Raw genomic sequence first — 14301 nt, 5'->3', positions numbered from 1 at the left:
CCTTCCACCCTCCTTGCTGTGTCTTCCTAACAATAAACTCTTGCTTGCTGCTACAATATCGCTCAACACTTGACATGCTTTGCAATGGAAAACGCCGTTGCCACTCCACCCCCGTTGTCATCAAGTTCATCCAGGGATCAATCATGCTAGTCGTATCCAAAATTACCAGGTTGGGCCAGTCTCGTGGCGCCACCCCGTGAAAGACAGAATCAGCCAGGACAGTTATCTCCCGCCGGCACCCATTCGAGCAATACCCTCCAGGATGCGACCTCCATATCCAGAAGCTTTGCTGTTGCTTGAAGGTGCCTTCAGGCCAGATCCAGGGGCTGGAATACCCGAGTATTTTCCAGCCGTGGGCTTCTGCAGCATACTTACTGGCCGAGGCCGTCCTGGCAAAGCTGACCTGGTCTCTCCACCGTTTGTGCTGCTCTTGAATCTGTTGGGGCTGGCTAATGCTGACGCCGAACTTGGTCGCCCGTTGCCATCTTCACTCCGAGGTGGACTGACGGGCTGCTGTGGGTGTTGCATGACGCGTTGTTCTTCCTGCTGGGCACTCATTGTCAGGAAAAGATCCACCTGGGCAACCAATTCGCCCTTCTCCACCCTCTCTTGTTCAATCTCTTTCCGAAGTGAATCGGTCTCAGCAGTAAGCGAGTCAACTTGACCACGGAGCCCTGCTGCCTCTGCCTCGAGCATTTTCTTCTCAGCGTTAGTCTCCTCGTTCCACCGGCGGAGCTCTTCAATCTGCCCCTCCATCTTGGACATGGCCTCGCTTTGGCCCGGAATAATGCCACTCATGGTTGCTTCTTTCTCTGTTTGCAGCTTGAGTACTTCCTCTTGAGATGCCTTAAGCTCCATTCGAAGCTGTTCGACTTGCTTGATCCATCTTTTCTCATAGCTGACCTTCAAGTCTGCCACTTTGCGCTCATGTTTGCTCTTGTATAATGCATGTAGCTCGCGAGCGACCTTTTCGGTTGCGTCCTTGACGGCAAAATCAATATCGGTGCTCACGCCGGGCGTTGCGGGTGCGCCGGGCTTCTCGGGGCTTGGAGTAGACTTGATGCGGTCAGACCGCAGAGTGTCGAGGGAAGCTTGAAGTTCAAGGATCCGTACTTCGTGCTCCTCCGACCTTCGCTCGGCATCTTCGGCCTGTTTTCGAAGCTTTTCCTTTTCCCGTTCCTCGAGAAAGATGTTCTGTTTGACCTCCCTAAGGACTTCCTCCATCTCTCGACTGCGGCGCTCCAACTCTTCCTTTGCATGTTCCAACTCCTCCCGAGAAGCACGCTCGTTTCGGAGCTCCTCACTCGTCTTGCCAACTCGCACTTCCGCATCAGTGACGGCACGTTTCAGAGCCATCACTTCTGCCTCCTTGCCGGAGAGGGTCGCTTCAAGGCCGGAGATTCGTGATTGCAATTCCGACCGAAGGGTCTCTAGCTCTCTGGGAGTAATGGTGGGAATTGACCGTGGCGTAGCCATGGGTTCAAGGTCGATATCCAATAGATCCATTCCTAGCCCGGTTGTTGCGCCATACATGCTATGTCTCTGGGTAGCAGGTGTTGAAGGGATAGGTTTGTCTCCGAAATGAGCTTGGTCCTGTTTTTGCGGAGAACGGCCTGAGGCTCGTTCGCGATCCACGGAAGCTTGCGATCGATGTACTGGACTTGGGTTGACTTTGATTGGGAAACCTTTCCTGCCAGAAGGACTTCTCCTGATGGGCCGTTGTGCAGAGCCGGGAGGGGGTATCAAAATGTTTGTTTGTCCCGTGAAATTCAAGAGATCCGTTGGAGAGTCGTTGAAATAGGTGCTTCTTCGAGGCGTCGCTTCGTCCTCCTCATTCGATGAAATGCTCCGTCTGGTGGCCGACAGTAGGCGCAAGGGACGTTGAGCAGTCCCGGGTGTACCTGTGATTACAGAGGGCCTGAGTTGTTTTGAAGGCGACCAAGGCTCCTGCCGGGATTGGGATGGTGTGTCTCTCAGATTTGCGAATCTGGTCAGGTCTGTGGGGATTGCAGAGATGGTGCTCAGATCCCCAATTGTATCATCATGGATAGTTTTCTCATCCAGACTTAGAGTCAAGGTCATTGTATCCACCTCCTTGGTGCAGTCTGTAGATATGTCGATGCCATCATCAAGAGCATGGTGTATTATTGACTCTTCCAGACAATTATCTTGCGCATCTGCGTCCTGCTGCATTGTGTCGATCGCACGCGTGAGGCCTTCGTTGAAGCGAACAGTAGGCTCAGCAGGAGAGCCGGGGGGAGAGCTGTCGACTTTCGACTCGTCTTGTAGGCGGTATTTGATCGGCGACAACGTCTTTCTCGGACTCGAAGGCTGAGTAGAGAGCGTAGGGGATGGAATGGGATCGTCCATGGCAGGTAGAGAGATATTGGTTGTATCAATTGGGGCGGGCTGCGCGAGAGTAGTGGTGGACATGGTGCTAGGAGATTTTAGAGCTTCTGGAAGAGGCTTCTGGAGAAAATCGAGCTTAACAGGGGAGGATCTGGAGTTCTGCTTGGCGGGCGACAGGGAAGATAATGGCTCAGGCATGGTGTCGGTGAGGGACATCGAGGGGCGCTAGGTCGTCGAGAGCGGTGCAGCAGAATTGAGATACGAGGACAGCCATGAGATTGTAAGTGAGAGAAATAGAGTACGATAGATGAAGGTAATTACTGTAAGGGGTGATGTTATCCCAAGATTGATTTGTTGGTAGCGCAGAGGACGTGTGTCCCAGGTACGCCTTGCTGTCGTTGCGCTGGGTGACAGAGACAAAGAGACCTGGGAAACCAAGTTGCGGTGATCTTGGAAGCTCGCTTCGCTTCCCCTTCGTCCTGCCCCTTGTCAATATTATTATTATTGGGAATTACTACGTTGGTCACGCTAGTGGAGCCCGATGGGATAAACAATGCCAAGACGCTAGACGCGCCCTAGCCCTATAACGGCTCTGTGCCTGAATTTCTCGCGTCTCTCTTCAGCCTGCGCCCTGCATGGTGCGTTTTGCCCTCGTGCCCTCCTCCCTATCCCATCAGCCGCAACCACTGAACAGATGCCAGCTCATCAATTGTTCTTCTCCTGCATATGACCTGCATTGCCGCCCCTCCACGTCACAGTTGCTGAGAGGGCTGAACGCCGCCACCATCCAAACACTTATGCATCTTGCCCCTCTAGCTCGTCACCCGTCTATATTTCTCCTGGGAATCTTCGCCACACTGATGGTTCTGTAATACTTGTCCTTTCTGCAGAAGCGCTTGTCTGTGCCTCGATCCTCTGCTGTCTCTCTTTCCACAGGAGTCGGGCCACTCCATTAGCGGCCAATCGAGCTCCTTGACTGCGCGAACCGCTCCAAATGCCCTTCCTGACGAGAATGTCGTCTATTTCGAAATCCACCTCAGTTTGATTACTCGAAGCCACATCTGCAAGCCCATACTTCTTCAATATCTGCGATGCCCAAAGTGGACCTTTCCAGATAACATGCTCAGTCAAGATTGCTTGATCGATGTTGAATGAAGCCCCGGAGAGACTGCCGAAGCTGCTGACGCTGGAATCCTTTGGCCTGAACAAGAAGACACTACTCCAGAGTCGCATTGAGCAGACGCTAATGGCGCCTATAATACCTTCTAAGTCCTCGAGCGTGAGTTCGTGTCTCAGGAAATGGACAAATTCCTCTGAGAACTGCTTTGAGACAGACTGCTCGGCATCAGGGGAAGGGACCAGTAAATCCGCCGTTGCTGAATTTGACACTCTCAACGATGAGTTTAACACCTGGTTGAATATTTCAAACAACACGAAAGGTTCTCGAGCGCAACCTCGCAGGGTAGGTACGGCGGTACGGCTTAGGTGTATCATTGCCCTATCCAAGTCTGCAGCAAGAAGCCCTGTCATGCGCAGAAAATTGCCAAAGGCCATGATATGGATGATGTCCGGTTGCTGAATGTCCGAAGGGAATTTATTTCCTTGCTTGTGAGTGAGGTAACGATCCCGAACTCGCGCACTGATTCCGTATTTCGAGCACAGGTCATCGAGCAAGAGACGGCTTTGATGATCTGCTAGTGCCCAAGACCGCGAATTGCTCAACCTGAGGTTTGGAAGATCTCCATTGAGGTGTGCATACCGTACAATCTGAGCCAAGATCTCGGTTGGCAGCTCGGGAATGGGCACCATCTTGACTGACGGTGAGACGAAGTCAGTGAGAACAGATGATTTGTGTTTGCGAAACGGGCTTCTAGCTGTTTATCCTTCACATCACTTTTATGGGAGAGGAGCTGATTAGTCGCAGCAAATGATTACTACTCGACCACAGTTGAGAGCCATCGCCACGTTCAGTAATGGCCGTTAATTCATTCTGGCAGGCCAGTACTAGCGACTTAGGGCGTGGTCTTCAAGGCCTCATTGCAGTGCACATGGGTTATAACGTCAATCGAGAGCGAACCACCGGTGCGCATCTTAAGGTCCTCACTGTGGGCTGATTGAGTCGCGAGAGCGGGTGATGGATTAATGTTTTTCCGCCTTTACAAAATCCCGACTGAAATTGTCCAACCCCCTGCTTCAACAACCTCTTCCTGGCTTCTACATTGGACAGTTTTGAGCTCGGACTGCGACGTCCCAGCAGTTCCCGGCTTTTTGGAACATATTTCATCAACGCGGCCCCTGAATCTACTGCGGATCTACAGCGATTCTGCTGGGCCGGGACGGTAGTGATTGGTTTCCCGAGGGCGGGGAGATGGAAGAGAAAGAGAGATAGGAGCGAAGATGGAAAGCTCCTGAGGTACAATAGGCAAGCTAAGCTGGATACAGCTATAGTTGAACCGGAATCTTATCCCTACGAGGAGGTACCTTTTTGGAAGAAGCGATCAAGAAAATACGCTACCCCGGATCGAAACCCAGGTATCTCGAGGCTTTCCTGCTCCACTTTGTAGCCTAGATGGTAGCGCAATGGGTAACAAAGTACCTCGTTGCGCTCGTTATCGCGAGCTGCCGTTATTGTTAGTGTGCGATCGAGACATGATCGATTGCGTGATCCATCCTGCGGTGATTGATGAGATTTCAGAAGAGGTAATCACGAAGGCTCTGCTCGAAACTTTCAAGTCCGAGGTACAGTGAGTGACTGAGTGACTGAGTGACTGAGTGAATGATGTCATTATTAGCTCTGACCTCCCCCAACCTCTCTACAAAGCAGGACAAGCAAGGGGCTTGCTTGATTACCCGGTGCTTTTCCAAGACACAGTCCCTGTGGGGTCTAGCGCCCCTTCACCAAGCTGCCATTCAAGATTCGGGAGGTGTCAGGGGTGAGACATCAGCTTTATGTTATGCTTACCTCGACTGTCTCGCATCCCTTCTCCCTTTTTCCTTTCTTCTGAGCACTAAATCCCCAACCCGCGAAGGTGTGAATAATTGTCAGATTTCATCAAGACGAGACGCGCACAGAATGACAGTGTGAATTGAAGAGAAGATATGTTGACGAAAATAGGTTGATTGTGCTAAAAGGAGTGACTACCTATACCGTCGAGATTTTCTGGTTCCAAAAGAATGTAATTGCCCCTCAATCCAACCATCCATCCATTCCCATACCCTCAACCTGAAGGTCGAAGAATAGAGTCAGACTCTCCGGAAAGTTTTTTCTTCTCAGGGGACAAAAAAACTTTTTCGTTGCGCGCACACACAATTGATACTTTTCAAGAGTAAACTTTTTTTACTTCGCAACCTTTTTCCAGCCGCAAATGTGTTTTCTTCCAAAAAAAAATAAAACAATGACAAAACTCTTAACCTCTTAACAAGTCCTCTTCTTCCAGGCGTTGGTAATGTTTGAGCTTATCGCGGCCTTGTCGTCGAAGGGGAACCATGTCGTTGGTGTCAGGCGCTTAAAGGCCGATGGGAGTGCACTGGACGTTGACGAGACCCTGGGCGATGTTAGATGGTTGTTGTGAATGGGGTGCTGGCACAGATGACTTACGGTTTGGTCGCCAGTGCAGCAAGCAGCCTGGTTGTTACCGCAGGCCTGTTGGAGAGGGACCTGGACGCCAAGGACTAGAAAGAAGTGTCAGCACATGTTTGCCCGTTGTGACGAGTGATGGACAACTAACCGTTGACCGGGATGGGGCTGCAGCTGCCACCGAGGAGACCGTTCAAGCTGCCGCTGAGGAGGCCGCCAACATCGCCGCTGGAGGTGCTGGTGTTGCAGCAGGAGATGACCTGGCCGTTACCGCACTGGTTGGCGGCTGAGTCGACAGTCAACTCGCTTCCGCTGTCCATGCCGCGAGCCTTCATGGGAACGCCGGCGAAAACGCCAGTGGCGGCAAGAGTGACGAGGATAAGAGTATACATTGTTGATTTTGGTTGGAAAGTTGCGAAAGGAGCGTGAGCTTTTCGAAAAAGAATTGTAAATGAGTGTGGTTGGAAAAAGATTGAATTGTCTGATGAAGGCTGTTCTGATGAATGCTGGAGAGGATGAAGAAGGAAATGTGAGAACTGGGGAGAGGACACGAGTTATATATACATTTTTGGACGGGCTGGGAAGAAGAAGCAGACCCAGCCATCAACTACATCTCAACAGTACCATGTACAGTGTACAGTGGTCCTTCTCCTTTGGGCCCATGGATTGATGCCTCCTTGGACCAAATCGAGGTGGCTTGCGGGAAGGGATCGGCAGGGGCCCCAGGCCTTTGCAGGGGTGAACGGACTTTTGGAGTTCGTGGCTTGAACCTTCGGATGGCTGGATATGATGCTGTGACAAGGCAGATATTCCAAGATATAGAGTCCCATCTCCGGCACCCTGCATAAACCTTAACGGTGATTAACCGACACGGCAACCCACCCCCCGCATTCCTCCTTGCCAGACTTGTCCATCCATTCTCAGGAGAAACAAAGATATCGGGCGGGGTTTCAATGTCCGGAAACATGCAGATTCCAGGAGATGATCCCTACGGAGTGGTACTTGTAGATCGCATAAACATCAACAGCTACATATGTGGTGTGTGCTGTATGCGTGGGTGGACCTCTCTACTTGGTACTATGTACCCCGTGAACGGGAAAACAGGAACGTCGGCTCTTCCACGGCATGGCTGATGGCTGGCTGATAGCCGTCGTGGGCGCTATGAAAGCTTAATTGGTAAGGAGTTTCTCACACAGTATATCGGGTGTCGGGGGTCGGGATTAACGCAAGCAAGGGGTCTTGGAGACATTTACCATTTTACTCAACGCCTCCAAGGCAAGGACCAAGGACCAAGGGAACTAAGTAAGGGGTCAAGTCAAGCTGAGAGTCACAGATGCATACGTAGATACATGCATACATACATACCACAAAGTTCAGACATGTATGTCACCAGACCCTTTTACCCCAGTGGCAAGTGGCAAGGGGGAAAAGTATATCTGTATCCATCTGTAGAGTTGCGCCCTCGACTCACGGTGAAGCAGCGTCAATGCTTGTACTCGGTAGGGGAGTCCGATCGGGTGGCACTGGTACCTTTGGCTTCCGAGGGGGCTCAACGTCATGGTCATGGACGGTATGTCTGTCTGTTCTCGGGAGTCGGGCTCGTAGCTTCAAGCAATTGAAAAGGGGATTGATTCGCAAATACTCTTTGCCACATTCTGCTGCGGTGGACAGGATTGAAAAAAAGATATGGAAATCCGTTGCCGATCAGGCCTGCTACTGCTGTTGTGAAGTGAGTGAGCGGTGTCACCTTGCAGAACCCCTTCGCTGGGGGTACGGGTATGGGATCCGAGGACCATCAGAGCATCCACTATAATATCCACCAGGCGAAAAGCACCCCGATTGGTTGGTAACGAGGGTATTCCATATCCAATGAATTGTGGACGCTGATGTTGATGGCGCTTTTAGTGGAATGCTTTGACAGGATTCACCAAGTTCTGGCTGAGTGTTGGAGGGAGGGGGCATATCCATTCATCCTTCTTGTGCCAGTCCTAGGGGACCTTTTTCTCCTGGCAAATGTCCGACATGTGGAGATCATACGACGTGGACTCTGCAATGAAGTACTATTGAGAACTCCTCAGTATCAAGACTGAGTAATCGGCGAGTACGGCTGCACTATTTGGGTCAGCCCAGGTGTGCAAGTTAGGTCCACTGTCTTGGCTCACTCCACTCCGTTCGATGTGCTCTCAGACCATGTCAAAGCCCAAGAACCCGCCCAGCTGAGTGAGGGCTGATGTCGGATCCCCAAAACAGTTTTATCTGCCTCTTCACACTGTGATATCTCCACCGTCGATCCCGGGAATTAGCAAAACGTGGAGAAGAAGCAAAGTAACAAGCACTGACAGTTAGGTCCCCGTCTGTCTGGTGTTTCCAGCCGAGCTGCACATCACCTTCAAGTCAATCACCGTCTCATTGCCACCATCTCGGACAACAATCCCATGAATGCGACTATCTCCCGATCCGAACACCTCTGCAATATCATTCAAGAGGGCCGTTCTAGTCGATAAACACCCGTAGGCGGAGATTTGGTTCTATGTCCCCGTTTGTTCGTCGCGTCTTTGACTGGATGTTGGACCCGCACTGTTGGAGGTGGAGTGTACGTCAGGACACCAACGACGACAATATCCCCGTCTTTTTAATATGTCTTGTTGCTGGTAGACAGCGCACAGTATGGCATGGACATGAGTTCCGGGCGTAGGATTGAATGCTGATGAAGAATCATCGCAGACCTTCCTGTTAGCAAGGATGACAGATATCTAGGGCACCATGACACCTCAGATGCACATGAAATAGCGGGGAATGCGGACAATATCCGAGGAGAGATGACCTGCGTAGGTAAGACAAGGGGCTCTGGACCAGGTACTGCATCATCATTTTCATTGTCAGCCATTTGGCATCTGTCACAGTAATCGCGACTGACACGCTTAGTGATTTGTTTGCTTGACAATAAAACTCTTTCGGTAATGAGATTCAAGCAGTGTCTTGCTGGAGGGAGGGGGGTTGGGAGGATCAGTCCCAGCTCTACTGTCATGTTGTCGTCCTCTTTGAAGTTGCGCTAGGGCCAAGTGCTTCGGTGCCAGCAATGCGGCGTACAAGTACACGATCCGAACTCCGGGACGGCCCAGACCCTCCCCATAGCGCACCCAATCACTGTCGAATACATCAAAATAAGCCCTGACCTAGCGCCATCGGACTTCCGACAAGAGAGGGGGTGCTGATCTCCGCATGGACGAAGTCCACCAAAAGCAGCGCCACCTGTAGGCCGGATTCGACAAGATTTGACCCTGTTCGGCCAGATCTGGCGTTTTGTGTCCCTGCAAAAGTAATCGCTGGGAGATGAAATTCTCCAGCTGCGGTGGTGGTTGTGCCGCTTCGGGTAAGGTCGCAGGGCTAGGTCCGCTGCTGCTTTTGACAGGTATAAGAAGGATCTCGTCGTCCAAATTGTCGCCAGCGTTCAATGTTATAACTATTCATTGTCCCTTTCTCACATTCGTTAGCTCTGACGCATCCGGTCATGTCCTACCATTCCTCGTGAAGTTGTTAATTTTGGCTCAAATCCCTCACAAAATGGTGTCATATTCACCTGCCAATAAGCGACGCAGCCTTGCAGACCAATGCAGCATGTTGATCTATCCAACCCATCAAGCATCCGCGAGGAGCTTCTGATCGCCAACATATTCTTTCAAGCAAATTCACGTTGCCACCGACTTTAATGTGTGCCCAAGATAATGTCAACGCCACCAGAGCAGACCCAATCGTCCGCGCTATCAATGAGAGGTTAGGCATGAGATTAGCATTGCGCTCGGGAAGTTCCTGTTTCCTGTGGGCAAACTTTTTACCTTCTAGAGAGGGGAGCTAAGATAGAGGCAGCCATGAAAAGGCCTATGTTAACTATCTCTGTGCAAGCTTTTTCATGGCTGCCCCTATCTTTCACTCTTCCTCTAGGCAGGTAAGTTTCCTACTTGGAAGACGAGCTTCTCGAGCACATGCTAACTTCATGCCTATAGTTGAAACGGTACAGGGCCTGTCCGCTGAGGTTCTTGCTCCTCGGGAGCTTTCCCGCGCTCTTTGCCGATGTAATCCGACTCTGGCACACAGTGAAAAAACTGATCCTTCGATCGCCCATGTAAGCATCCATCACGAGATCCCGCATCCTTGCTGGAGGTTCCCTCATTTTGGCGCTGCCATCTTCTACACAACTGCACTTCCCCCTTTTATTTCCTTGATTGGGCAAAAATGGGAGAACGTGGACTTTGCAGCGATGCTCTCGGCTTGATGCCTGGTATGCGTCAATGCGTCGGACTTGTATTCCTGGACGGCAAAAGGGGCAGACCAACATTGTGAACGGCAGAAAGCAGGACAAGGACTCAAATAAGGCCTTTTTCTTTTAGATATACCATCCACGAAAATAGCATGGTAATGACTCTCCCTACACGGACTCAATCCGGCTTTTGTTCCTGTTCTTTCATCTTGACCTTGCCCATCGTACCCCTTTGTCAGAGGCTGCTCACCAACAAGCCTATTCGTTCACATTCGTACATTTACGACAGAGGCACAAACAAAGCGATCTCTTATCTTTTCTCTTTTCTTTCTTCTTGCATGATAAACAGACGGAGGACTCATCATTCTCCATTTGAAACCCAGTGAGACAGGGATCAGTCAGAAAAGGGCATGTGTTAGATATAGATGTTGAGCATTTATCTTGGGGCTGTGACAAAATCTCGTGCGTCCAATTGATCCGTATCTACTCGGGTAAAAGACCCCTTGCTTTTTCTTTTCAGAAGCCCAAAAAAACCCCCAATACTTTACAGTTCATCTTTCTTGGTCTCATCAACCCCAGCACCACTGCTGCCGCCACCGCCGTTCTTCTTCGAAGGTGATTCGCAGACCGCTGCCGTGCCAACCTCCATGCGGTAAACGCACTTTTCGCTCTCACTGATCTTCCAGATCTCCTCCTTCTCCGAACAGGCAAGAATGACCCTCGTACTCCTGTTCGGTCCGTTCCAACAATGCTGACCGTTTTCGTACTTCATAACCAACCGCTCGCCCGTACCGAGCCCCTTTCCATCCGTGGTTGGGGGCTCGTCGACATATTCCGTGTCAAAGCCGACGAAATTACCCATTCCCGTATGTGCTCCTCCTTTCTTGGGCTTTTGCTTGGTCGACCCCATGAAACACAGCTCATACTCATACTCGCCGCTGTCCTTGGAAATGCACGTGTCTTTCAACGCGCGGAATATGCCACCTTCAGGACCGTAATCCTTTTCAAGGTCTTCGCGGAATCGCTGTAGGTCGTTTTCGGCATTGCGCACATCCCGCTCTGCATCGGAGAGAGTCTTTTTCGCGTCCTGCACGGCTTTCGACTCTTGAGCAGCGGCAGAGGAGTCGCCGGACGTATCAGCTAATATGCCGTTCTCCACAAGTATTTTGCGGAATGAGGAAATACTTTCGTCGAGCCACAGACGGAGTGACGGCGGCAAGTAGGCGCTGAATCTGTAGAGAGCTGCCACATCTGATTCCGCCTCGGCCTTTGCGGATAGGTCGTTCTCGAACTCAGCCCAATTGATCCCGTTTGTCTCGTTGTCCTCTGTGAGAACAGCGTCAAGGTCACGGTCTTCGGCTTCGGTCCAGCCATCGTCAGTCTCCCTCGCGGCATAATCTTCCCACCCGCGAACAGCGCGTTTCACTCCATCATCATTGAAGTTGGGGTTATGTTCGTCCTTGAGCGCGGCGAGAATGCCTTCCAGTTCCGTAATCCGAGCGACCATGCTGTCTCTCTGGTATCTTGTCTTCTCCAAGTGGCTCCTCAACTCGTCCACCCGCGACTTCGCCAGCCCGACGAGAACACTGACTTTACCACCACCTTTTCCACCGGCATTCCCTCGTATAGCCTTTAATTTCTCTCTTCTCTCCACCTCTTTCAGATTCTCGTCCGCCTCCTTAACATGGATCTGAAACCCCTTGAGTTTGATCTGGGCGTCCTCGATCTTGATCTCGACTTCCTTCCTGAGCCGCTCCGCTTCCGTCGTCAGCTGGGCCTTCCTCTTCAACGCGGCCCTCAGGCTCTTTTGGCGTGTCTCCTCCGTCTTGCGGTATTCCTTGCCGATCTGTTGGCATCGATCCTCGCACTTGATGCCCCCGACATTGGCCCACTCATCCGACCCGTCACAGCACACGTCATAGTCGCATTTGCCATCGTTCACACTCTCAAACCGCAGATATGCGGGGACGTGACCTTTGTTCTTGCAGTAGAACCCTGGTAGGGCAAGTGTACTGTTTATCGAGACGCTGGCGGGTGTGTCAGGGCCCGGGTGGTACTGTGGAGGAGATAAAGGGGAGAGGTAGGAGCAGGCCGATGTGCCCGGCTCATCTGAGCCGTCGGGGCAGTCGCAGAAGTCGTCGTTGACGCGGGAGAAGGGGATGGATATCGAGGGGTTGGAGATGCATGTGAATATATTTGACGGCGCACTCTTGTAGAATTTTGCAACTGCAGAAGCACATGGCCCGGTACTTAGCTGTCTGAAGCCAATCGAGAGTAAAAAACATTCAAATTAAGGTGGGTATGGGGTGCGTAGATATCGAGGGTCGTTTCTTACATTCTGGACCGACGCCTCTGGGCCGTGAGGACTCAGAGGCCCTTGTTTCTGCCGCCCATGCCTGGGATACGAGTAATTGAGAAAGTACGAGTAGTTCTGATCTCAGTATCATCTTGGGATCGCGTGAGAACAGTCAGTCCATGGGCTGAAGGTATGCTGTATTGTCTCTTTGTAGACGTGTCGAACATGAAACTTGTCCGCAATTGAGCTCGGGCCACTTTCCTCGACAAACTGGAACTTTTTCAGGGGCCCGCGGCCTTGTGACGTCGACGTCTCCTTTCTGGTCCTTCTAGCCTTGTTTGTTGACCTTCTACTTACAGCCTCTTGGAACCAACACGTAATGCGTACCTGTTCACTGGACTGCAAGTCCTCATCGACACTATGGCTGCGGAAAGGAGGAACAAATTTGCTCAGATAGTTGACGGGGAGAACTCTGGAGAGGACTTCCAGAAACATGGTCCCAGCATGGCAGGTCCTCAGATATTCCCACATAAGTCGACGACTCTACTCGCAGCATGGCGCTCTCCATATTCATCTGCCTTCATTCATATTCCCTCCTCGAACACCTCAAGCAACACACTACCATCGTCCGCTACCTTTTACCTACGAGAAGGGCTCCGTTTCCACTTCCCGCACCTCCATCATGGACAAATCCAATACCAACACCACTCCCCGAAATCCTGATGAGGATCCCGCCACTGCCAAAGCAATGACGGAAGTGGCCTGTTCCAACGTGACCTTCATCGCCGATAGGACACCTCGTGGCACAAAAAGAAGCCACCAAGCCGCATTTGGGGTTGAGCCCTGTGAGCATGACGGCCTTGGTAGTGTATGCTATTACTGCCCAGGCCTTAAAACGGTAAACAACCGACCACGGGTTCAGCCGGAAAGGCCGTCGGCGTTAAAGGCAAGTGATATGGCGGGGTTTGGTGAGGCTCACCTTAGTCTGGGCACGAGCCGGGGTCCCAAATCAGACCAAGTCCCTCAAGTGGTCTCGACAAAAAAGGCCGTCAGCTTCAACAGCCAAATCAAGCAGGTGGTCTTCTCGCGGAATAATGTCATCGGTCACGAGGCTGGGCTGATGACCACCTGGATCTCCGACACTCCCAGCGTCGCCTGGCAGAAGTCACAACTGAGAAGGGGATTCTTGCAGCGTGAAAGGTGCCTGAAGAAGGCTAGAGACGGACGTATACCTGCCTGCGTCATGCACCTAGGGTCTAGGGAAATCTGCAGCGCTTACTGTAATGCTTCGAGGGAGCACGACGAGATGAGCTCAAATATCACTTCCTTTGCAGATATGACCTTCCCGTCAAGTGCAACGGACCTAAGTGAAGCAGGGGTCCCTCACTTTCACAAAGGAGACCTCTATTTCCAAGCGATCCAGGAGGTCGAGAATGTTGTCCAATATCATTTGTCGGCCTTGGCGTTGGATTCGTTGGACTCCAGCAACACTGCCAACCACTTGCTCCGCAGTGCCATTGAAGATCTCCAGAGATGCACCAAGGAGAACCTCACTCAGCTCTTGAAACACTTTGGCATCATATATCCCTATCACAGTCCAGAAAGGAGGTCTAAGACGGCGCAAGACGCTTATCTGGACAGCGATTGGACTGAGGCAGACGCCAGAGCAGAAGCACTGTTCAATTCATGCACAAACTTGCGGGTGGTGGGAGCCCTGAGGGAGATTGTAGAACAGTTCAAGATAGAGCTCGAAAGGCAGATAGGATCAACGATTGACTGACGTCTACACCATGGTAATAGTGGTCTTTTTTGGAAGGAAGA

At 51.5% G+C, this 14301-nt stretch overlaps 5 protein-coding genes across 5 annotated transcripts; 1 reads left to right on the top strand and 4 right to left on the bottom strand.

The window, feature by feature from the left end:
• Positions 1–222: 222 nt before the first annotated feature.
• On the bottom strand, positions 223–2547 carry AYO20_05643 (hypothetical protein; the record flags this gene model as incomplete). Its single annotated transcript, XM_022643937.1, has 1 exon — positions 223–2547. The coding sequence occupies one exon, from the start codon at positions 2545–2547 to the stop codon at positions 223–225; it is 2325 nt and encodes a 774-aa protein (XP_022500178.1).
• A 630-nt stretch (positions 2548–3177) lies between these two features.
• AYO20_05642 (hypothetical protein) lies at positions 3178–4158 on the bottom strand (the record flags this gene model as incomplete). Its single annotated transcript, XM_022643936.1, has 1 exon — positions 3178–4158. The coding sequence occupies one exon, from the start codon at positions 4156–4158 to the stop codon at positions 3178–3180; it is 981 nt and encodes a 326-aa protein (XP_022500177.1).
• Positions 4159–5855: 1697 nt separating this feature from the next.
• Positions 5856–6318, bottom strand: AYO20_05641 (hypothetical protein; the record flags this gene model as incomplete). The annotated part of the gene is made up of 3 exons (XM_022643935.1): positions 5856–5894; positions 5948–6021; positions 6078–6318. The coding sequence occupies 3 exons, from the start codon at positions 6316–6318 to the stop codon at positions 5856–5858; spliced, it is 354 nt and encodes a 117-aa protein (XP_022500176.1).
• Positions 6319–10728: 4410 nt separating this feature from the next.
• AYO20_05640 (hypothetical protein) lies at positions 10729–12975 on the bottom strand (the record flags this gene model as incomplete). Its single annotated transcript, XM_022643934.1, has 3 exons — positions 10729–12410; positions 12520–12580; positions 12868–12975. The coding sequence occupies 3 exons, from the start codon at positions 12973–12975 to the stop codon at positions 10729–10731; spliced, it is 1851 nt and encodes a 616-aa protein (XP_022500175.1).
• Positions 12976–13162: 187 nt separating this feature from the next.
• Positions 13163–14260, top strand: AYO20_05639 (hypothetical protein; the record flags this gene model as incomplete). Its single annotated transcript, XM_022643933.1, has 1 exon — positions 13163–14260. The coding sequence occupies one exon, from the start codon at positions 13163–13165 to the stop codon at positions 14258–14260; it is 1098 nt and encodes a 365-aa protein (XP_022500174.1).
• Positions 14261–14301: the final 41 nt, after the last annotated feature.

The sequence above is a fragment of the Fonsecaea nubica genome, assembly GCF_001646965.1.
Source record: "Fonsecaea nubica strain CBS 269.64 chromosome Unknown Scaff33, whole genome shotgun sequence".
Taxonomy (NCBI): domain Eukaryota; kingdom Fungi; phylum Ascomycota; class Eurotiomycetes; order Chaetothyriales; family Herpotrichiellaceae; genus Fonsecaea; species Fonsecaea nubica.
The sequence above is the reverse complement of the archived record's forward strand: the minus strand, read 5'-3'. Positions and strand labels throughout refer to the sequence as shown.